Source organism: Mercenaria mercenaria, unplaced genomic scaffold (assembly GCF_021730395.1).
Source record: "Mercenaria mercenaria strain notata unplaced genomic scaffold, MADL_Memer_1 contig_2817, whole genome shotgun sequence".
Classification (NCBI taxonomy): Eukaryota; Metazoa; Mollusca; class Bivalvia; order Venerida; family Veneridae; genus Mercenaria; species Mercenaria mercenaria.
In genome coordinates, this window is record NW_026460899.1 from 29,669 (window position 1) to 55,033 (window position 25,365).

Here is a 25,365-nt window from a genome sequence, read left to right on the forward strand (position 1 = left end):
ATGCAAAATATATTCAATGATATTCCTAAATATAAGAAATATTTGTTATTTTATTTCTTTCAAGTTTCGAATCAAATGAGCCGCACCATGAGAAACTGGTTCTAACTGCAACAGGTTTTGAAAGCAAACAGCATGCGGATGCGCAGGCTGGTCTGGATCCATGCTGATCGCAATGCACTATGTTTGTTTTCTCATGGTGTGGCTTAATTGTATTTTGAAGAAACCAGATTTTTAAAAAAAAATGTAGAATGTAGTAAAGTTTTTTAAATACTTCAAAAAGGAAGAAATTGGGTTATACATAACAATAACGTTTGATTGTAAAATTAAAGAAATACAACATCTGTGATTGGATGCAAATTAAACTTATTCAAAAATGAAAGCGTGCAGTCCCTATATAGATAATTTGAACACAACAATTATTATCAATAGATTTCAGCATATTATTGTTTGACTGCTTCTGTAAAAATAATGGTATTTGTAATAATTCTGGCTTTGGCTGACAACAGATTTTGTAATTCTTCCAGAATTGTCAGTTTCGGTTATCAAATTCAACATTCATGTTGGTATATTCTGATGTACTAAATGTTTATTTGTATAACCAGTTGATACCCCTTTTTGCCTCTTCCGACAGAAGCTAATGATTCAATGCTGCAAACAGAGCTGGACAATCTGGAAATTTCAACAGGAGTTACAACATGCGACATGGAAGCGAGATACTTCGCGTGCTACAAGGAGTACGATGCAGTAATAGTTTTACCCTTACTTCGTGTCACTGGAAGGTTTATTAAGATACAGATGGTCGGCCAGACAGATCAGCTTTCTTTTTGCGAAGTTGAAATTTATGGACAAACAGGTAAAAGATAATAATCACCAAAACCTAGTTTTGAGCCAACGAATGTGCGTTCTGCCTAATTCTGCCAAATTATAGGAACAATGCACACAAAGATAATTTTTTTTTGTAAAACAAGAGCGGATGTGATACTTTTTGAAAAATACATTCATGCGAAATAACGCATGTCAACGAGCTGCGGTGGGTCTAATTGATATTGAGGTCGAAAGTGCGAACCCTGTCAGAGGCGGTACTTGTTACTGAAGAGAGACCAGTTGTTGAGCCGCCAGCTAGTTAGATAGTGGTTACCAATTGCTTACCTTCCTGTCATTAAAAGTAGAAATCGGGAAGTAATGTTGTTCAAAGTATGTAGGCGATAAGATAACTTGGCTGTCCCTTTTAGAGGTGACACTATTATAAACAAACACTTTACTTTTACTTTTATATGTTTAAACGATCTTTCAAATTTTCCGTTTATTTACCGTACACTATTATTTTTTGAGACTTATAGACAACAAACCTTTTACTTTTTTCAACATCTAAAATCAGAAAGCTATGCACTAAAATATGTTCTCGCTGTGAATATTACGAAATGTACAAAATAATTCAGATATATCTTTTTAAAGGATTAAACGATTTAAAACGGTTTTACCTGAGGGGTAAATGTCTTTTCTTGAAATGACATCAATTTATTTTATTTATTTTGTTAGGTTTAACGTTGCACCAACACGATTATAGGCGACTTTCCAGCTTTGATGGTTGAGGAAGACCCAGGTGCCCCTCCATGCATTATTTCATCACGAGCGGGGACTTGGGTAGAACCACCGACCTTCCGTAAGCCAGCTGGATAGCTTCCTCACATGAAAAATTCAACGCCCCGAGTGAGGCTCGAACCCTCATCGATGAGGGGCAAGTGATTTGAAGTTAGCGCCCTTAACCACTAGGCCACGGAGGCCACTGAAATGACATGAAAGTATTATGCCAAAAATAGTACTCGGGACTGCTTATCTAGGCATTCCTGTTATAATGTTATAAGAGTAGAAAATAAAAGCAATTGAGTTCTACACATCTCTTGGCTAGAGGGTGTGGACGGCAGCACATATTTCGATCACCGTCCATGAACAGGTTCACACAAAGTGAGCATGCAGCATTTTTAGATTTTTCGTGATGAGCGACTTGCAGAGTTGACTCTTCTGCTGATTATAAATTTGCCTTCCTGTTTAATAATTAATTGAATGATCGAGCTTAGGAACTGCTTAGTCGTACATATTAATCAGAAAGGAAGTTGGTTTTTCTTCTACAACTGCGTAGGCCTGATCTCATATAAGTCAGCAACTATATTGTCTTGTCTGTAAGCAAATCGCGTTTTATCACATTTGCATTAGTTGCTAAATTGTAGCATGTTTACTCATCATTAAGAGATACCTCTCAAGTACTGTGTAAACCTGCGGTCAGTTACAGAAAATTTACTCTTGCTCGTGCTTATTCTTATAATAAAGGGAGGGTTAACTGTATGTTAATATTATTTTCGAATTGTTTGGAGTAAAAAAAGATAAATGATTCAGATAAGTTACGTCACTTTTGTAATAATGATAATTTTGGAACATTATGCTCTTTTGTCTTGCTATTATTTTGTCTTTCACTTAGTAACCATGTTCTTGGTTTAGTCAACCCAGAACAAGTAACATTTTTAACGTACCCGCTTCACAGTTAAACTAAAATAGTTCCTGGAATGTTAATAGTTTACACACTTTACTGTCTCAGATATAGCATTGCTGTTATACCAATTTAACTGTCAAGCATCGACATAGTCGAGAGGGCTGTCTCGTGTGACAGCTCCTGTTGAATGCAGGAGTACCAATGCCCTGTTTCGCTATAATGTTGTAATACCCTGGTGATGGTTCACGCTCAAGAAGTAAAGCGTACAACCCGCTTGCCTTACCTGTGAGACATTAACAAGGTTGTTGCTGACACAGAAGCAATATGAATTTTACAGTTCATGCCACAAGTAACCAATCGACAATGTACAGTTCCCTGGTAAATTTCGCATTATTTTAGCAGCCTGTTTAGCATCAATCCTCACTAACATTTCTGGAACTATAAAAAGATAACTCTTAACTATTCTTTCTTGAAAATGCTTGATTGAAGATCACTGAATTTAGTTTAGCGGGTGTTTTATGGTTTTATTTGCAAAGAGCCATGTTCAAATTATTTTTCTATTACAATGGGTGACCACAATAGCAATAAAATGTTTTGGAACGCTTGGTAAAACTTTACAAAAGGTAACTAGTTTTGCAATATTTTCTTGGTCTTTGGTTTCACGTGGTCCATTTAGTGCATATGTATAGTTTAGTGTACTTAAGCAAGTGCTAGATTGGGGAGTTTACATTTTTTTACATTTCATTACATCCCTTAAACAACTATGCTTCATAAGGATTTTCATATAAATTTAACTGATGCTGATTGTAGGGGTTTAAGAAAGAGGCATTGCATGAATAAATCAGTTACTCAGCATTTATAGTTTTGCATCTGAAAGTTTCATAGCCGTGACCAGCTGTTTCCTTTTCTGAGGTATACTTGTGTCTGTTTCTTACGTCTGTATTTCTTGTATCTTTTGTATATATCTGTTTGTTTACAAGTGTATGCGTTTTACATTTCCAAAGTGTAATGTAAAATGCTGTATAGGTGAGTGTGTTCTATAATTTTTTTTCTATAGTAGATTTTGATTCTGTTGGTTGTCAAGTTCGTCCCGTCATAGACCATTTATGATTTTGATAAACTGTCCTACTCCATTCCGCATAACTTATCAATCTAGGGAATTGTTGCCCTTGTGTCTATTATGGGAAATTCGGCGAAACTTTTTTATATGGAAGCTAATTATTTATGTGATTTTCAACTGATGGCAATGCAATAAAATACCTTAAAACTGTTTTCAGCTGGAGATGAACCAAATGTCAACAGTACCGACTGCTACCAGAATAATCAAGGTATATTCACTTTCTTCAAATAACAAGGAAAACAAAAGTAAAACACTACCATATCAGGCCGATCTTTTTTAATCTTAAGTTTGATTAATATTCATCCTTCTTTCGGTACTATTTTCGTAACTTCTATTTTTTGAATAAAACAACAAAATATCCATATTTCTGTTACTTTTTTGAAAATTTGCAAACGTCTTAAGTTAAATAGAATGATATCATAGACATAACACGCATTGCATTATGATTTCTAGAACATTCTCGATATGTAAGAAATTTCGAATATATGCATATTATAGAATAAAAGATATTTCCATGATTTCGATTAAGTTAAATTGCAAGTAAAATGATGACGCCAGAAGATAATTCCATTTCAGCTTGTGAATACTTCTTCTCTATGGTAACACTACACTAGTTTTAAGATACTTTATGTTTGCTTTGTTGCAAATTTGCATTTTAATCATTTCAATGCTATGAAAATTTACCCTACGAAGCACAGTATCGCTGTTATTGTCTTCGATGTTACGTTATCAACAAAGCTGGAGATCAAAACGATTATTATTACTTAATAATACTTATCAAAAGAAAATTTTCAACAAAATAACAAGTGATTATATTTAAACAAAAGATGTGATCGACAAATATCTTTGTACGAATTTTATATTGCACATCTATGTGCAGGCCTGCAGTGTGACCGTAAAAACTGGATTAATTATTTATGATATTATGTGCGTTCAAGCATGTATAATATAGATATAGCACCGGCATACATTGTTTTTAATATTAATGGAACTCTTCTGGAACAGTTGACGGTGGTTTTAGTTCGTGGTCAAAGTGGAGTCCATGCTCAAATAAATGTGGAAATGGGATCAGGTCACGAAAACGCTCGTGTAACAACCCATTGCCAAAATATGGCGGAAGAGATTGTTTTGGAGAAAAGAAAGAGATACAAGCTTGTTTTGGAAGTTGTCCAGGTAAGCCCTGTTATTTCCTATTCTAGCATAAAACAGTTGTTCTTGTCACTTTTCTGATGGTTTATTGAAGAGAGACTCTTGCGCTCACTTGCTGTTAAAATACAATTTACATATGCGCATTCCATGACAAAGCGTAAAATTACTACGGCCCAACACGGATAATTCTAAAGGAAATGGCGTCAACGTAAAGAAAACGTAGAAATTTCGATCTCACAGAAAGTTTATGACGTTTAGGGACAATATATTAATTTACTTGTTTTTACTCGTTTAATACTATGATAGCATTAGTGCATGATCTCTTCGTGTAGTAATGGCTATGAAAAACTAATTCATCCCTTTTTCTATTATTTTTATAATGTACCGTGTTTATTTTTTTTTTATAAACTTATCAACAAGAACGATCTTTGTACAAAACGCATTTATTGGATTATCATTTTCACTTTTAGCGTTAAACTATTTCCAGTCTTGTTTTTACGGTGTAGAAAAAAGTAGTATATAATGATTTGCAACACAGAAAAGAGGCCTCAAAATATCATGGCAAAGCGTTTGAGATACTGCATGTGGAACTCTGAAGTAGTGTCTAGTACGTATTGTAGCCGTTACTGTGTACCATATGCTGTTTTGTTCTACTGGTATAATGTAGCATAAATGTTTGTTTTGAATATCAAAAGAAAATATTTTAAATTATCTTGCAAACACTGGTAGGTTATGTTTTCAAGTTGATGATCCTTTTTTTGGCAAAACGTCAGAACATAGCGTTCCTAACCAAAGTTATGTATAAACATTTCTAAAAAAGCTCATTTGAATTATAACGAACTGAACAATTAACATGAGTATATCAGTCTGAAACCAGAATAAAAACATTCATATTGGATAAAAAACCAAAACAAAAAACCCCAAAAAAACAAAACAAAAACAAGTATTTCTAACAATGTAACTGCAGATATGTTGGGGGCTTGATAACATTAACATCTGCGAAATTCATTAACAGTTACAAAAATTGTTTATAGAATACTACGTGAACTGCTGTATTATGTTATAGAATACATGTATGTATATAAACAAATGATGTTAATATTTCATTTAATTGATTTTCCTGTGTTGCATACGTTACTTTAAATATATTATACCAGTTTTTATATTGTGCACATTTCGTGATAAACACGTCAGGGGCATTTTAGATAACAGAAAGGCAGCCTATAAGGTTCTAATACCATTCTCTACTAGTACAGACAGAGCAATCTGATCAGAGGGCAATGTAAGGCAAAGAGAGAGAGAGAGATTATTTTAAATACAGTCCTATCCGTCTAACTTAGCTCAGCTCTGCGCGAATAGACATTCTAGCAGCACCAAGCATCTCAGAAATTTCTAGCGCCTGACCCGGGGTTTGAGCCTGGACCTCCGAATTGACAATAAAATTTTACGTTGGAATTCGTTTGAGTTCGGACATTATTTCTAGTAATAAAACTGGCCTATCAAGAAATGTATATATTGTATTCCTCAATGTTTGACAACATGGCGGATTTTGTATATTTAATGAATTCTTTAAATAATATTCAAATTTCAGTTTGTTCAGATACTCTTGGAAAATGTTACAGCGTTTTTCCGTCAATGTCAGTGTGGAATAATGCTCGATATGACTGCTGGAAAAGACATATGCGACTTGTATCTATATTTTCAATAGAAGAATTACGTTTCATTAAAACCTTATTACGGGAGAGAAGATTTTTAGATGGAGATAGAGCATATAGTCTGTTCAATGTTAGTTTCTACGCCCATATAGGTATGACTGTTTGTTACACTTTTGTACTTATTGTTCTTCATATCGCCCAGTTAGTGCAAGTGTTAGGATATATAGCGTCTTTTTCAACAAGTTTTTAGTCATTTAAACGACGTTGTCTACGTTGAATTGAGCACAACAGCTACACACGGACTTGGTCAAACCGAGTAGGGTATTAGTTTGCTGTGAAAAATTACTCGCGTATGGTGTGTCGATGTTATTTATCTAATGAAGTGAAAATTAATATAAAATGTTGTTCATTGATTTAAAATGAAAAGTTTCAAAATATTTTACATGGTATTTTAATCGGCAGCTAAGATAATCTTTTAGAAGGGCGGTGATATTGGTGATTTGAAACAGATGCGTTTATCGAGTCTTATTCAGACCATTTCATATTAACGTTTGGCATAGGATATGGAGTCTTTCTGTTAGCCTACCTGAAGTTTGCTTTCGACATTTTGAAAGTGAAAGTAGAAGTTAGAGAAAACTACATTTAGCCTTGGATTCAAATTTTCAATTTGTGATCATTTGGGGTTTATAATTTTTATGACGAACACAAATCGTACTTTCTGTTCTAAATTGTGACACAACAGAATAATAAAGTAACAAGATGTCCAAATGGGTCTAAGTCGCTATCTTGATGCATACAATGACCTGATTAGATCTTACTTGTGTCAAATTGTTGAATTTTAAGAAAAAAATCAATATCAAAAAAGGAATAATATAATGATAAAAATGAAAAAAAGTAAACATTAATAGAAGTTCAAAATTAAAACAATAGATAAATATAAAAAATAATCTAAATTAAAGATTGCATAAAACAAATTAAAAAATGAAACAAACTATAAAGTAAAAAATCATTTTAACTAATTTTAGGGAGGACAATATAATTATGCTACAAAGTTTAATGCAGAATCGCTTTGCGGTTCATGAAAAGTTTCTTTCAAATGTGTTTCTATTATTTTGCTCTAGCTGACACCAAAAGAGGCCAAGTGCCCCCATCTGAGAAAAAAAATGGAGATGACCGTGTAATGATGCTACAGACTAAGTTTGATTAAGATCCATCAAATGGTTCATAATAAAACGTTTTTAAAATAATATTTCTATACTGGCTATAGTGACCCCTACAAGAAGCCAAATGCGCCCCATCGAACAATCTTGAGGGAGGACCATAAAGTGATGTACAGACAATGTTTGATGAAATCCATCAAGCGTTTCATGTTGAGAAGCCGCTCTAACGTTTTCTATATTCAACTTTAGCAGCCCCTCAGAGGGGTCAAGTGCCCCCTACCCCACCCACGCCTTAAAAAAGAAAAAACAAAGAAAAAAAAGAGAAAAAAAAAATTGGGAGAGGACCTTATAATGATGCTACAGATCAAGTTTAATGAAGACCCATCAAACAGTTCATGAGAAAAAAACTGATCAGCAGTTTCAGAGGAGAAGATGTTTAAGTGAAAATGCGGACGACGGACGACGGAAGACGGACCATTCATCCTTTACTATTAGCTCACCTTTAAACCGTCGGTTATGGTGAACTAAAAAGAAAAAAATATGTGTGATTTTATAAATTCAGCCGGATGTCAGCGAGTTGCCTAATGAGTTTAAGTAAAAACAGACTGGTAGAAATTATGAATAGCGACATTGGAAATCCGACCACACATAAATTTGAATGATCTTACATTTATGAACATCGAGTAGTAAAGTCAGATTGACAAAATGTTTCACTTTATTTTCAGGATTACGATTTGTCAGTCCGGATATAGAACTATTTCCGATTTGGGAAAATCAGATTCTTGCACATTTTCTAGCATGGTAATGGAAATTCATTTTTAAGCTTTTCGCTCTTGCGTGTATTACCAACTATAGTCATCTGACCGAAAAAAAAATCGTTCTTCAGTTATCAACATCAATTTTGCTGGCTTACATCTAGGTATAATGTTTAGATATGAATTATTCTTTCGTAGCGGTTCTTGGGGAAATATTCTATTTTGGGCGTATATTCCTATCCCGTATGAAAGCTTTGAAAGTTTGAAATATAACTTGATGACCGCGTTCCGAAATGACACCTGAAGACTGCAGTCCTGATACCTGCATGTGTTGAAGAAGCATCCAGATTGAAATTAACCTGATACCGTCTGTGTTTGACATGCGCCTTGGGACTCCACCTAGTGCACGTATGTGCCGCAGAGGCAACTAGAGTGAAAAACTTGAATCTTTAGCCCACCTTTAGTTGGAAGGTACCTAAAGTCTTTATCTTTTTAATCGAGGCAGTTAAACAGTAGGCTTTTACATAAAATGTTTTGATGAGAGCTGAAACTTTATGTAGTTTATTGACATGCGGTATAATAATGCATTTTTTGTTACCAAGGAAACCTGGGGAACCTTCTACTAGATCCTGCACTCGTATGAATTTTCAAAGGTTTACTGAAGATAACACATGGGAGACGGTAGACTGTGAGGTAGATTTAGCTGAATATTTCATTTGTGAAGACCAACTAAAAGGAAAAAATAAAGGTATAGCTCTTTATATTAAAGACATCGCTAATAGATACATCACATTGCAGGTAGATCAATCCGAATAAAACAACCCGATTTTGTTCGATGATATGCAAACATTTTACATTTTGTTTTAGTTCACAAATATTGAATGTATTTTAAATGTACATTAGATTGTAACATGTTCACCTCTGGGTAGAAATATTGAGAAAAATAGAATTTGTAAACATAATTTGATCCGCTCTGCTACGGTAGGCAGTATACACAGGAAGCGTACGTTTTAAGTGGGAAAATTGTTATTTCAAAAACAACAGTTTCTGTTGAATTTGTCTGAACCATTTTGTTTATAGCACTAGTATGAAGAAAGCCAATTCTGTAAAGTGTGAAATTTCGAAATGAGAACTCGCTTGAATGGAAGTCATCAATTATTTTTTTAAATTCTTAACAGGCAAGTACTTGATGTCCCTCGGACGTTCTACTAACGTCCCGGCATTGTGTTAAATCAATATAGAATTAAGTTTTGAAAGTTTTCTTCACGCTTGTTGTGTCAAGTCAATCAACAATATAAAATTTTATAAACTTTGAATCATTCTACCAATCTAAGATTTTGTTTTGTGTATATTATACAGACAGGATGTGTGCAAATAAACACTTTTGAAATGTCTCTTTGTTAAAGTTTTTAACGCTGATTTTATTATTTGAGATGTCGAAAAGCTCTACATGGTTTAAAGGAAAATATTTTAGGACCGCTACTAAATATACACGAAATTTTATTGTTGACCTATATATGCATCCTGATTATCGTGGACAAGAAATCGTGCTATAAGCTCCTATTTTTAAACTTAAATATCCGAAATAATCCAGAACTGAATTGTTATTTTTTGTTACCAAATATGCCGCATAGGTTAATAAGCAGTATTGCAAAAGGAGTTTTGTTTTTAAAGAGATTGAGTTTATTCATCAAACCATTTGTTTCTATTTTATAACCAGCTTTACCGATGGCGAACGTTGTGTACAAGCGGAAACAGGTAAAATTTGATGTAACGTACAGTGGAAAGGTTTGCCAAAGCTGGGATCATAAATATCCTCATGACCATGATTTATTCGAGGTAATGTCATAAATGAGTAAATCATGATTCATATGTCAAATACTGACATCATTTTATTAGAGTCAGTCCTATTGATAAAAGTTTTTACAGCATGTACAGGTATTATCGTCTTCGTAGTAGTACAAAATGTACTTGGGCTCAGCGTGTCAACAGTTGACCGCCCGGCGGGTATGATTCAAAACGCGGATTACTTCATGTGACATACATGTACATTGAAAGGAAAAGTAATATCATGTAGTTTATCGCAATATCTTCGACTTAAGAGAGCTTGAGGAGAAGTAAGCCTCGGGAACACGCTGCGTGTGACTGTCTGTGATAACTCAATATGAGCAGTATAGTCAGAAAAGACGCGTTGTCACAAAATTAAGGAGTTCAAAAATATCTTTAGTACTTACTATAATTTAAAAATTTCTCTGCGTAACATTGATAAAGTTTTAGTTATGTTTTATTCTCTAGATCGTCTGTTGCGCTATTTTAACGTGGACATCAGATCGTCAAAAACGCATTCGTTAGTATAATTTATATTAAGGCTTATTGTTACTCTCTCCTGATGGGCAGGAAGTATTGCCTCCAATAATACACTAACAGATATGCCTTTACATGACTTCCTACGTCGGCAAGACTTCGCCAAATGAAATTTAACAAATTCTATTTCGAAAAAGAGCGGTCAGTTAACCTAACTCAACCAGTATTCCTTTATTCTGTCTCAATACTAACTTGTTCTCAGCAAGTAAATGCCCGTTCTGCATTTAATCGGAGATGAAGGACTAGCTCACTCTAGATGCTATGTCTTTTATCAATAACCGTCACGGAGAAGATAACACAAATTCACGTTCTAAGAATAAAGCCACCCATAGTCTTTGAAAGAGTGAAACGTGTAAGTATCTTATTGCAGGTGAATTTAGATACAATGTTTTTATCCAGTTGTCATGGAGAACATAGCCCATGCCGGCAAATCGAAGGAAAAACAAAATGCTTAGAGTGCAGCCACCAATAGTGATTTGTAAAAGATTTGCATGCATTTGATATAAAGAATATCAGTGCAATATTCTACAAAATCAGCTTCATGACATTCAAAGTAGGTAATTTTTACCTTTCATTGAGGTCAAAATTCATTCCTTAGGTCACCGATATGCCAGATAAGCTGAGACATAATAACTACTGTAGTGATGTAATGGACACTGGTTATCTTTGGTGTTTCACAACAGATCAATCTACAAGATGGGAGGCTTGTAGCGTTAGAAATGGTAAATACACTTATTTGTATATCTTTATTTGTTTGGTTAATCTCTCTGCGTTTGTCATTGTTCTTTGAGATTGGCATATATACAAGATCGGCATAAAGATTTGGTTATTTACATGAAAAAGTTTCCTTTTATAAATCGTTAAATCAAATGGTAACAATTTCTTGTTACAGTAAATAAAAGTAACAGAAAGACAAACCAGCAAATATTAACAATGACAAAATTTTATTCATAGATTTAAGTAACAGTGAAAATACCTTCAAAAGTGCCATGGAGCCGTAAAATCCAATAATATGTATAAATAGTCAATATCCTGTCCAGGTCAAATCTATATCCATCAGACTAAATTCCACAAAGTTTCACACAGTTCAAAAGTAACTTTAGTATATCTAAAAATTATATTTCCTCTCTTCAAAGACTTTTTAAATCAAAAAATTTGTAATATAAATACTTCAAATACCGTATAGTATAGCGGGTTAACACTGTGGGATTTTATTTTTGCAAATTCTGTGGGTCGAGGCTGTCACGCAGAAATAAATTTCACACATTTAAATTATCAGCAGATTTTTTTGATGCAGAAATAAACTTTACTGATATTTCGCCTAAGATAACTTGACCTGGAAAACCAAGATGGCATCACGAAATTGTGGTTGGTCACATTATTTACTCGTATAGACGATATGCTGCTACAGATGTCTAAAGATGCATTTTAATCATTTAATACACACATACACAATTGTAGAAAAGCGTTTAACATTATAAAATCAAATATTCGAAACTCACCATGAAAACTAGTCATTTTTTTGCAGATTTTGCAAAAAAAAGTTATGTATCCGAACTGAAAAATAATTTATATCCTTACATATTTGAATATGTTCTTCAGGTGCTTGACAAAGAACTTATCCACTGAGTTTTATGGTATTCACTCTGGAATTTAGTTGGTGAATTATAAATTTCAACATTCTGTTGCAAATAAATTCAGTAACAAAGGGCTATGCAATATCCAAAATATGTTCGTCGTAAAACTCACCCAGTCCCATGAACTGAAAGTGAACCCAAACATAGCTGATTTTGGGATGTGCGTGAAATTAGCCAGAGCAGCCAGAGTAGCCAGAGTTCAGCAAGAGTCTAGCCAGAATAGCCAGAGTTCAACCAGCGTTGAGCCAGAGTTTAGCCAGAGAAGTCAGAAATCTGGTTACTCTGGCTAGCCAGAGTAGCCAGAGTTCAGCCAGAGTTGCCAGAGTTCAGCCAGAGTTCAGCCAGAGAAGTCATAACTCTGGTTACTCTAGCTGGCCAGAATAGCCAGAGTTCAGCCAGAGTAGCCAGAATTCTGGTTACTCTGGCTGACCAGAGTAGCCAGAGTTCAGCAAGAAAAGCCAGAGTTTCTAGGATGTTAAAATGTTCTGGCTACTCTGGTCAGCCATAGTATCCAGAATAGCCCGAGTCACCTGGATTTTATTTGCTCTGGTTAGTCTGGTTGGCCAGCGTAGCCAGTGTTTCTAGGATTTTAAGAGTAGCCAGAGTAACCTGGTTTACAAAACATTTTCCGTCTTAGCTGAGTTTGATTATGAAACTTAATATGTCATTTCTATTTAAATAGCATGATTAAACTGAATTTCAAGTTAATTACTATTTTCAAGTGGCTATTTAGAGTAGCCAGAGTAGGCAGAACTCTGGTTACTCTGGAGTAGCCAGAGTAGACAGAACTCTTGTTACTCTGTCTGTCCAGAGTAGCCAAAGTTCAGCCAGAGGTCAGCCAGAGTAGCCAGAGTTCAGCCATAGTAGCATGAGTTTCTAGGATTTTAACATGTTCTGACTACTCTGGTTAGGAGTAGCCCAAGTCACCAGGATTGCATTTGCTCTGGTTAACTTGGCTGGCCAGAGTAGCCACAGTTTCTAGGATTTTAACATGTTTTTGCTACTCTGGTCAGCTAGAGTAGCCAGAGTAACCAGTTCTCATGTTCACAAAAATTTTCCAGTCTTAGCTGAATTTGATTATGAAATCTAATAATTGAGCCGTGCCATGAGAAAACAAACATAGTGCCTTTGCGACCAGCATGGATCCAGACCAGCCTGCGCATCCGCGCAGTTTGGTCAGGATCCATGCTGTTCACTTTTAAAGCGTATTGGACTTTGAGAAACTGTTAGCAAACAGCATGGATCCAGACCAGTCCGGATCCATTCTGGTCTCAAACCTACTATGTTGGCTTTCTCATGGCACGACTCATATGTCATTTCTATCTAAATAGCATGTTTAAAACTGAATTTCAAGTTAATAACTATTTTCAAGTGGCTATTTAGAGTAGCCAGAGTAGCTAGAACTTTGGTCACTATGACTGGTCAGAGTTGCCAGAGTTCAGCCAGAGTTTAGCCAGAGTAGCCAGAGCTTCTAGGATTTTAACATGTTTTTGCTACTCTGGTCAGCCAGAGTAGCCAGAGTAACCAGGTACCATGTTCACAAAAGTTTTTCAGTCTTAGCTGAATTTGATTATGAAATCTAATAATTGGGCCGTGCCATGAGAAAACAAACATAGTGGCTTTGCGACCAGCATGAATCCAGACAAGCCTGCTCAAACCCATTATGTTGGTTTTCTCATAGCGCGACTCATATGTCATTTCTATCTAAATAGCATGTTTAAAACTGAATTTCAAGTTAATAACTATGTTTCAAGTGGCTATTTAGAGTAGTCAGAGTAGCCAGAACTTTGGTCAATATGGCTGGCCAGAGTAGCCAGAGTTCAGCCAGAGTAGCCAGAATTCTAGGATTTTAATATGTTCTAGCTACTCTGGTCAGCCAGAGTAGTCAGAGTGGCCATGATTTCATTTGCACTGGCTACTCAGGCTAGCCAGAACAGCCAGAATTTCCGAGATGGCCATTGGTACTAGCTACCCTGCTAATCAGAAATAGCCAAAGAAAATACAGGAAAACCTGTTGCCAGAGTAGCCAGAGTAATCAGAACTTTGGTTACTGTGGCTGACCAGGACAGCATATTTCATAATTTTCACATAGTCTGGCTACTCTGGCTGGCCAGAGTAACCAGGAATAACTGAAATGCACACGGGTTCTGGTTACTCTGGCTGGCCAGAACAGCCAGAGAAAATGCAGACAAACATGTAAACTAGAGCCATTTCTTAAATGTATGACCCTTTTTCATAAAAATCATATTATACATGATTAGGTTGCACGAACTGTTGTATATAATTATAATGTAAATAAAAAGTTAGACCTGTTGGGTGTTGTGTGTGTGGTATATGAAGGCTGAAATTCACAGATTAAAGCGGATAGGTCTATATATTTCTGGTAGATTGAAAATCTTTAAAACAAGCCTAAAAAGTAAAATAAAATAACAACAACAACAACAAAGAAACTGTAAGGCGGCATCATTTTCGAACAAAGTTAAGAGTAACACGAATCAGAAAATGACACTTTAAAAAAAAGTAACAGGGTATATGCAAAAGCTGTTTGTTTATATACATTGTGAATAATGCTTAGGTATGTTTTCTTTTTATATAAGTTATAATTATACAAAGTAGCCTACAAGGTCTGTGGCAGAATATATCAGCATTGATATTTAATATTACGGCCCACATCTAATTTATTTTGAACTGGTGGGCGTCCAGGATTTTAGACTAATTCGATCCACTGCTTTTGAAAATATTTTGACAAAATATTAAATTGACTACTAAGATACATATCGCGGGCTTAGCGCAAAACGGTTGTAACTTATATGAAATAAAGAAGGAGTTACAACCGTTTTGAGCTAAGCCCGCGATGTGTAATCTACCAATATGCCTAACAGAATTTATATATTCCTTCAAATTTCTTCAAAAATGACTTTAGTTTCAACGTACCTTAAATCGGGTTGTACAGTTTTCTATATGCTTATACAATGCATTTCCAAACTCATTGATCTCAACACTCTTAATGTTAAACTAAGAAGCCGAAGAGTCCGGATATTCAAAGCTATATTATACTAGTAATATGCCTGTATCATGTCTAAAGGTATTCTTCAATACAAGTTCTTTTATCCTTTAACAGTAATACAGGTCCTGGAAACTTATTTATTTTTCCCCATCTAGCAGAAAAGATCTCATATCCATCGCACTACCAAAAGGTTTCCAAAGGGTTTTTGCTGCATCTCAACGCTAAATTCTGCCTCCCACGAAGGGTAGATACGACGAAGCGACACCGATCCATCCTGGATCTTCTCTACTTATACGGCTGTATGCCATACCACACTGGACTGTGATTTAGTGCAGTGCGGCCTGGCTGTCGTGGTCTTTTGTTTTGTACTGACCCATTCTGGATCTTATTCATGGCATATTTTATCCCCAGTGTATTGTCTCATATTCCTTCTGTTGAAAAAAGGGCACCAAACTGAAAGTAAAAAACACAGGTACTCGAAACGGTTATGGGTGTAAAACCAGTAAATGCATTTTTTCGCAAAGTGGCGTGTTACGTGGTTTTTAAAGAGCTGTCTTGGCCAAAAAACACGTGTACGGCCCCGGTCACGTGAAATCCTTAAGTGTGGCATCCGTGTGTGTCGAAGTTGGTGTCACACTTATATTTGGAATTTCCTTTGAATAGAAAACTATGGTGCCCAACTCTGGCTGTGTATTTCTCCCATAATCGCGCATCGTACCATCGTTGTTTCATCAATCATGCCATCGCGCCATCGCGTTTTCGTCATCGTACCATCGTGCATCGCGGTTAAGTATTAAATAAAAAGTCACGATTGTCCAAACGGAACGCCGTCATAACAGTGTGAAAATGGTGAAAAGTCTATTTACATTACTAAACAAAATTGATAGGTAAGACTAAGTCAGATTAAATGATATTTAATAGTTACAATTATATATTGAATGACCGTCATACACTATACTTGAATTTTTTTAGCTCGTGTCACTGTGTGACAAGGTGAGGTTTTGTGAACAACTTTTGTCTTGTCTATCAGATTGAGTCAGGCTCTTTGACTGAACTCAGTACTTATTCCATTTTATATTGTAAAACTTTAAAAATCTTCTCAGGTATCACAAGACCCATGGCTTAGATATTTTGCAAGAAGCATTGGCAAGTGCATCTCTTTCAAAATTGTTCAAATCATGGACTCATATTGGATCTGCCTTGGGGCTTTAAGTTTCACATAGAGTAATATATTAAAACCTATAAAAATATTCTTATCTATATATTTTGTATGTAGCATGGCCTAGTGAATGCCTTTCTTAAAATTGAGCAAATCATGACCCCTGATGTCAAAAGAATTGCAATTACAAGAGTTAAGATATTTTACATGTTCAAATCAATACCCCAGAGTCAAAATGGTTCCTCCTTAAGTTTTATATAGAAAAAAAACATGATATACTTACATAGCAAAAATCTTTTTCAGAGCCACAAGGATAAGAGCTGAAATAATTTGCATGTAAATTAGCAAAATTTATAATGGAGTTCTTTCAAACTTGATTGAATCACCACCCCCAGGGCATTATTAGTCTCTCTCTGTGGATTATCAATATACTTCTAATCTTATACAATATAAGTTTAAAATTTCCAGAATGCCAAGAATTTAGAATTAACAATTACAAATTGTGAATTTTTACTATAACTGTCATAACCCACAAGGTCCAGGTAAGCGATGCAGGACCTTATTCAGGACCATATGAGTCCTCTTGTTTATATTGATATCATAAATAATTGCAGTGAATTCCATATAACTTTGAGTGTAAAAATAAAGAATATTTATTTGAAGGTTTCTGGTTTTGTATTTATTTAACTTCAGTGTTTGCCTTGAAGTTGTACCAAATGAATTAACTTGAAGACATAATATAGAGAAATTGGAGAATAAATTTTTCATACTTGTTGACAGCAACCAATTCCTGAAATTTGCATTTTAAAGTTGTGGAAGTTGACAAAATGTTGACATGTGAACACATGCACTTAAAGCGGCTTAATAACGGTATTTCATCTAAACCCTTGGAAAAAGGTAGGTACCAGTGACATGCCAATCAAAACGCAAAATGCCATTCAAAAATTGCTTGTGGTCACCTTATGCCATCAGACAATCAACATTTCATGTTGTATTAACTCGGTATTACTTGTGTACGTGTATGAATCGATACTGACTGCGTTTGGATTAAACAGTTATAGGACTGCTAGCCGATAGGTAAGACAATTCTTTGAAGTCTGTTTGATGAATTACTTGATACATGAAACACTAAAAAAACCTTGAGGGTACAAAAAATGTCATTTCGCAACATGTTAAAGCCCTAGAAACTCTGGCTACTCTGGCAGAAGTCTGTTTTATGAATCACTTGATACATAAAACACACAAAAAAATCAACCTTGAGAGAACCAAAATAGTCAACAATCTTCTCACACCTTTCCAATATAGCTTCCGTTCCAAACATAGCTGTGAGGCTCAACTATTATCCTTTACACAAGAAACTTTTGACAATCTCCAATCTGGAAACAAACAGGTCTCATTGTAATGGATTTCTCGAAAGCTTTCGACAAGATCGATCATCAAATCGTGAAACTTTGTGTCTACAGAATCTCTCTATCCTGGATTCAGTCTTTCTTTAGTAACCGTTCTAAATCTGTAGGGCTTGCACTCTTTACCCGTTATATCAGGGGGTTCCTCCAGGTTCAGTGTTGGGTCCTTGTCTCTTCCTTTGTTTTATCAATGACCTTCCTGACTCTGTTAAATGTAGAATACGCTTATTTGCTGGTGACACTATCATATACCTCAACATAGACTCGTTAATAGACTCTTACAAAGTTCAAGATGATTTGACAAAATTAGATGAATGGTTCCAGGAACGTAATTTGTCTATGCAATTCAATCCTGATAAATGCGAAGCAATAGGAATCTCAAAAAAAGAGAAAAGTTATCATCTTTCCAAATAAATTACTTAATCATGAACTAAAAAGTACAGAAAATGCTAAATATCTTGGGATTACTATTAGTGATGTCTTAACTTGGAAACACATATTGAAATTACATCTTCAAAAGCTAGTAACACTCTCAGATTTATAAAAAAAAACATATGTACAATGTAATAACAATAATGTTAAAGAAACTGCCTAAAAACATACGTTCGCCCACAATTAGAATACTGTAACACCATATTGCATCCATTGCAGAAAAAAAAAACTTACTATATGAGATTATTATCATTATTATATTATTATCGTCATCATCATCATCATCATCATCATCATCATCATTATTTATTATTATTATTAATCCAGATTTGTTGAGCGCCCATTTAATATAAAATATACGTTCAAGGGTGCTTAACAATTAAACATGTGACATATCGCCGATATGTAGGAAAATCACAAATACATGGCATATGCAATATTAAAACTGAAACTGAATGATTTGATTAATGGTTATTTGTACAACAATATTCGGGATGCATGTATTCTTCATATGTTCTAGTGTCTGCCATTTAAGTTTCAAGCATAGATGTTACGCTGCTTTGGTAGGGGTAGCCAGAACATGTTAAAATCCTAATAAAGTATTGCTACTCTGGCTGACCTCTGCCTACTCTGGCCAGCCAGAGTAACCAGAGTTTTGGCTACTCTGGCTGAACTCTGCCTACTCTGGCAACCAGAGTAACCAGAGTTCTGGCTACTCCGGCTACTATAAATAGCCAACTGAAAATAGTTATTAACTTGAAATTCAGTATTAAACATGCTATTTAGAAAGAAATAACATATTAAGTTTCAAGATCGAATTCAGCTAAGACTGAAAATGTTTTATGAACATGGAACCTGGTTACTCTGGCTACTCTGGCTGACCAAAGTAGCCAGAACATGTTAAAACCCTAGAAACATAGCTACTCTGGCCAGCCAGAGTAACCAGAGCTACTTTAATTAACCACTTGAAAATAGTTATTAACTTGAAATTCAGTTTTAAATATGCAGTTTACACAAAAATGACATATTAAGTTTCATGGTCAAACTCAGCTAAGACTGAAAATATTCTGCGAACACGGGACCTGGTTACTCTGGCTACTCTGGTTACTGTGACTGACCAGAATAGTCAGAACATGTTAAAATCCTAGAAACTCTGGCTACTCTGGCTGAACTCTCGCTACTCTGTTAGAAACAGCCAGAGTAACCAGAGCAAATGATATCCTGGTGACTCGGGCTACTGTGGCTACTTTGGCTGACCAGAGTAGCCTGAACATGTTAAAAATCTAGAAACTCTGCCTACTCTGGTTGAATTCTGGCTACTCTGGCAAAACTCTGGCTACTCTGGCCAGCCAGAGTAAACCAGAGTCATGACTTCTCTGGCTGAACTCTGGCTACTCTGGCTAGCCAGAATAACCAGAGTTCTGACTTCTCTGGCTACTCTGGCTAAACTCTGGCTGAACTCTTGCTACTCTGGCTAAACTCTGGCTGAATTCTGGCTGACCTCTGGCTACTCTGGCTAAACTCTGGCTGAACTCTGGCTACTCTGGCTGCTGTGGCTAACTTCACGCACATGATGGGTATATTTTATTTTGTTTTATGACCCTTACATGTTCAAATGCAGACATCATCACCTAAACTGACCTGATATTATTTTGGGGCCAACAAAAAATCGAGATAATGGACATTGTCAATTACATTAAACATACATAAATTTAGTATGACCTAAGATCCACGCTTTCCATGAGATTTCAGTCAGTGAAATTTTGACACCGTGGGTTATTTAAACGGTAGCAAGCATATTTGAACAAGGATTGAAAACCTTTTTATAAAGTTAAAATTAAAACAGTGTGGAATTACTAAGAAATGAACACAGCACTCAAAACTCTAAACATGTGAGGATATGAAGACTCAGAAATAAAGACAAAGTAAACTTACGTGCACTTCAAATTTTAGTGACCCTCATACTGCAGGCAGGTTTCAATTATTTTAGAGCATAAAATATAGAAATTTATAATTTATCAACTAAATTCCAGAGTGAATACTAGCATAAAACTCAGTGGATAAATTCTTTTGTTCATTTGTCGAGCACATGAAGAGCATATTCAAATATATGACGATATAAATTATTTTCAGTTTGGATACATAACTTATCGCAAAATCTGAACAAAAAAAGTTTTCATGACGAGTTTCTAAACATTTGATTTTATAATGTGATAGGTTAAACGCATTTCTACAATTGTATATGTGTGTATTAAATGACTAAAATGCATCTTTACACCTCTGTAGCAGCATATGGTCTATATTAGTAAACAATGTGGCCAACCCCAATTTCGTGACGCCATCTTGGTTTTCTAGGTGAAGTTACTTTAAGGACTATGTTTTTTATATCCCCGAAGGGAGGCATATTAGTTTTCAACCGTCCGTTCGTTCGTTCGTTCGTCACAACGTTAACTTTTTGCATGAAGGCACTTTACTCGCGAACCACTGCACCCAGGACCTTCAAACTTCACATGCTGATAGTATTTATTGAGTATACTACCCCTACTGACTTTGGGATCACCAGATCAAAGGTCAAGGTCACAGGGGCCAACGTTAACATTTTGCATGAAGGCCTTTTACTCGCGAACCACTGCACGCAGGACCTTCAAACTTCACATGCTGATAGTACTTATTGAGTACACCACTTTTGCTGACTTTAGGGTCACCAGGTCAAATGTCAAGGTCACAGGGGCCAACGTTATTTTTTTTGCATGAAGGCACTTTACTCGCGAACCACTGCACCCAGGACCTTCAAACTTCACGTGCTGATAGTACTTATTGAGTACACCATCCCTACTGACTTTGGGGTCACCAGGTCAAAGGTCAAGGTCAGAGGGGCCAACGTTAACTTTTTGCATGAAGTATTGATAGTGGTTGATTGCTTTTTTTATTGTATCAATTTATTGTCCACGAATGAAATGTTACTGTTTTGGGCGTGTATTACGTTTGATATGTCTGCTTTCTCACTGTCTAACATGTCCGAAATAATCTATTCGATTTCTATCATACAGTTCTAGTTTATTTTCACCTTAAAATTAAGCTTCATGGTTTTGACGTATTGTCACATTGACATAACGTTTGTTTTACAGTAACTTCGAAATTCCTCAGAAATAATATCATGTACTCCACCCACCTAATTCCTAATTTCAAAAAAGCACAGGCCTTTATTTAATACCCGTTATATTCATCTCACAAGTTTTTCGTCTGCTGTCAAGTTATTCACACAGTATTGATTGTGGTTAATTGCTTTTGTTATTGTATCAATTTATTGTCAACGAATGAAGTGTTACTGTTTCGGGCGTGTAATTTTAAAAAGTGTATATCACAAAACACGCAAGGTTTATGAGAAGTTTGAGAAACGTTATATATTTGGGAAAATAAAAATGAGCATTTTGCGATATTATAAAAAGAAGGACCCTGTTCCCGATGGGGAGTGAGCACTATCATAGCTTTATCGTAATTTTTTCTACAAGCAGGGATACATTTTAAGAAAATGTCTTTCAAAATGAATGATATGTACTAGTCCTACAGTATTTATTTTTAACTCTGATTTTTCATTATGCACGGTAATGGAAAGAAATCATATTTACACATAATTCAGCTGCTCCAACTTCATTGTCCTAGATTCCGGAAAGTCAAGGACAATCCTTTTCTAAAAAATAATTATTACAGGTATTGTTATAGAATATTATTGAATATTCCGGACTACAATAGAAAAAATCATTTAACTAAGTTAGTAAACAATAATTTGCCGCAGGGGAAAATGACATATGCATAACAGGATAAAATCTGTAACAAGGTCCTTAAATGTTGGTAACCGAATATCAAAATAGAAGACTCGGTTGGATTGAGTGTTATCATCTTTTCATGAGAATCGATAAAATGTTGTACCTCCTAATGCTTCCAGTCTAAATGCCTCCAATCCCCACGATCACACCTTGCATGCGCAAAAGCGGAATTCATTTGCATGTATACAGAACACTGAATTTATTTATTTCCTTGCATAAATTAATTCATTGTAACTAAGCATGTGTTTCTCGACTGATAATATGGTTTTTATACTGTTTATATACATCTTAACTATTCTATAGATATCACATTGTCAAGAGAGTGCAATATTGACATATACAATATCGGGAGACAGAATGTGACAATATCAGGAAAAGTATGTTTAAGTTGGAAAAAGTCTTATGATGACAGTTTTAAGAGTACTGACTATGATGTCTTGGCCATGGACAACTACTGTCTTGACCCATTTCACGACGGTTATTCTTGGTGCTTTGTCAAGACATCTTATGTAACAAGAAACATCAGTAGAGATATATGCGAGACTGGAGGTAGATTAAAAAGCTTTCTAGAACTTAACACTTTATTTGATTTATCAGTTCAGAAACAGATTTGTCATTGATTTCGTCTTAAATATAGAATAAGATATTGTATTAAAATGATCAATATATGGTTTAAGAGAATATTTACATTTGCAATGATACTGGTCTCGCTTTTTATCATTTTTCAAAATCATTTTACCGGCTTTAACTATACATAAAGCAACGTGTTAGAGTAAACAATCTAAGAACTTTTGATAAGTATATATACATGACACTGACTTTTTCTCACAAATGCGTTTTCTGCCATTACATTTTACTTCAGTCTTCAATCTTCACAAAGTTTCTACTTTCCTTTCCACGGAGTTATAGAATGAAGTATTACTAAGCTTTTCCTCATGAAAAAGTAACTAAGGTAATTCGAATAGCTCTCCACAGGATGAGTGAATTCAAAAATAGTTCCATTTTACAACATACTTCTTACTTAAACTGATACTCCAATATTAACAACTGAAATATGTATGGTAATTTTACATTCTATATGCATATGTCCAGTCGGTTCCTCTGTAATTGCGTCTTTTATAGCCTATAGTGTAACCGTATCAAAGGTCGAGGAAAAAGCGAGAATAAGACTGTTATTAGCTCTGTAACATCTTAAATGCCACTGTATTTTACAAAAAGCTTTTATGTAAACAGTTTGACATTACAAAATTCGAAAACTCATTCGAAAAGAAAAAGAGCGTAAAATAACCGTTTACGGTCATATTCATCACTTCATTATTATTTGTGGTAGACATTAGCTACATGTAACTATTACAGGGTAATGCAAATTAAGTGGGAAATGAGTTTCTCCACGTTTGAAATTTGATCTTGAAATGCAATTGTGCCATTAATCAACTACATGACTTATATCGGAATAAACCTTTGACACTGTTCTTACGATAGTTAACACACCACAGATTGATGCAATCTAAATTTAAAATTAAAATATGACAAAGTTTTTTTTAAAAGATTTTTTTCCAGTCTAATGTTGATTTTTTTTCTTGTATGATATTCTGTAAAGAAGATACAAAGAATCAACAAATGAACTATGGCGGTAACGACAAAATCGACTTTCACTGTGACAATGGAAAGGTTGTGCCACACCACGCCAAGTGTAATGGTAGATTTGAATGTGAAGATCTAACTGATGAAAACAGTTGCCAAATGAACTATACAGGTACAAGATTATACCAAAAGATGTTTGATATTGCTGCGGTCCACGTATTTTGTGTGTTTTAGAGCGGGTTAAAGTAAAAAACCATTGAAAGATAGATCAAGTCAAATCCTGGAAAGGGAAACAACACCCGAAGGTCAATTAATGTGTTTTGTGCGTTTTGTTTTAAGATAAACAGCTGTAAACACAGATGTTCGCTAAAAGGCTATTTCTATAAAATTGTAGTTGAGTCATATTGATAACATTAGAACTTTACTTTTTGTTTCTAAAATATCTTTAAAATGCTAAATCAAAAGAGAAAAACATGCCTAAGGCGGGCATCGAATCCGTGCCGGATCGGCAATTTATAAACATTTTCCAGCGTGTTTGACCCAAACATCACGGAGAAGTACGTATAGATGGCCGTTGAATATAAATCTTTCTGATTAAGGCTATTTACTCAGCTACTCTGCTTCAAACGCTTTCGGCAATGCAGAGAAAACAATATAGAGTTTATTTATGCTTATGCGATTCTGTTACATATATTATTTCCAAACCCGAATTTCAAAGCATTCTTGAAAGTGTAGCAATAACTTCCTGATAGTTTAAAGTGTAACTTTTTGTTGCCGTGTGATCTGTAGGTCAATGCCTTTTGAAGGATTATTCAAACGTTTGTTCAAACGACGAGTTGTTTGATCGGTTTAAAAAAAAGGATCTAGCAAATAGGATTATACAAAATAATGAACATGATTTGTCAGCCATCAGATCTTACATTTGGAAAGATCGTGTACTTACAGCTTGCTAATCTGTTATTTTTCTGACACAAACCTTACAGATTTTGTTTATAACTCGTTTACTTTTCAGGACATCCACTGTTGCCACCTTTCAATAAGAGTGAAAATATACCATCATATAATTTCATAGGGATGTTCTTCGAATGCAGCACTAACGAATGGATACACATAATTGCCGTCTGCGATACAGTTATAGATTGTTTAGATTCTTCAGATGAAAAATATTGTGCCAGTTTGTCTGATTCGGTATATTTTTCACTGGTCTTTGTTCAAACCTTATTTATAGTTCTGAAGAGATAAGTCAGCATTACTTAAATCCTTTCAGCTGAAAGACGCCCATAATTTACGTAACTCCATAATTAAATGCGTGCAATTTTACGTAATTCCGCAATACCGATATACGCCTCATTCAGTAAACCCATACGTTACTACCTGAGATCGATACAGACTTAATGTGTTAAGCCTTACTTAGACTCCTCGAGACCGATAGACGACTCAGTGTGCTCATACTAACTAAATTTTGTGAGGCCGATATATTTATCTCTCTGATGGCAATATAAGACTCCATCCGTAATTAACTCCAAGAGATCGATAGATGATTCAGTTTATCGTAATAGACATTAGAAAATGAAGACTATGACGTGTATAGCTGTAAAATTATATTTACCCAGCTGAACAAA

General features: G+C 35.0%; 2 protein-coding genes across 2 annotated transcripts; both read left to right on the forward strand.

Moving 5' to 3' along the window:
- Window positions 1-657: 657 nt before the first annotated feature.
- On the forward strand, window positions 658-9,358 carry LOC128552459 (uncharacterized). Its single transcript, XM_053533498.1, has 6 exons — window positions 658-853; window positions 3,766-3,816; window positions 4,614-4,781; window positions 6,349-6,564; window positions 8,298-8,373; window positions 8,930-9,358. The coding sequence occupies exons 1-6, from the start codon at window positions 703-705 to the stop codon at window positions 9,141-9,143; spliced, it is 876 nt and encodes a 291-aa protein (XP_053389473.1). The 5' UTR covers window positions 658-702; the 3' UTR covers window positions 9,144-9,358.
- A 1,940-nt stretch (window positions 9,359-11,298) lies between these two features.
- Window positions 11,299-24,931, forward strand: LOC128552458 (sortilin-related receptor-like; the record flags this gene model as incomplete). Its single annotated transcript, XM_053533497.1, has 4 exons — window positions 11,299-11,413; window positions 22,463-22,708; window positions 23,760-23,915; window positions 24,756-24,931. Coding segments are annotated over exons 1-4 (693 nt in total), but the record flags the coding sequence as incomplete, so codon positions are not given.
- Window positions 24,932-25,365: the final 434 nt, after the last annotated feature.

Coding starts and splice junctions, on each gene's coding strand:
- LOC128552459 (XM_053533498.1), top strand. CDS start 703: ATGGAAGCGAGATACTTCGCGTGCTACAAGGAGTACGATGCAGTAATA. Junction 854..3,765: donor TGAAATTTATGGACAAACAG/GTAAAAGATAAT, acceptor AACTGTTTTCAG/CTGGAGATGAACCAAATGTC. Junction 3,817..4,613: donor CTGCTACCAGAATAATCAAG/GTATATTCACTT, acceptor CTTCTGGAACAG/TTGACGGTGGTTTTAGTTCG.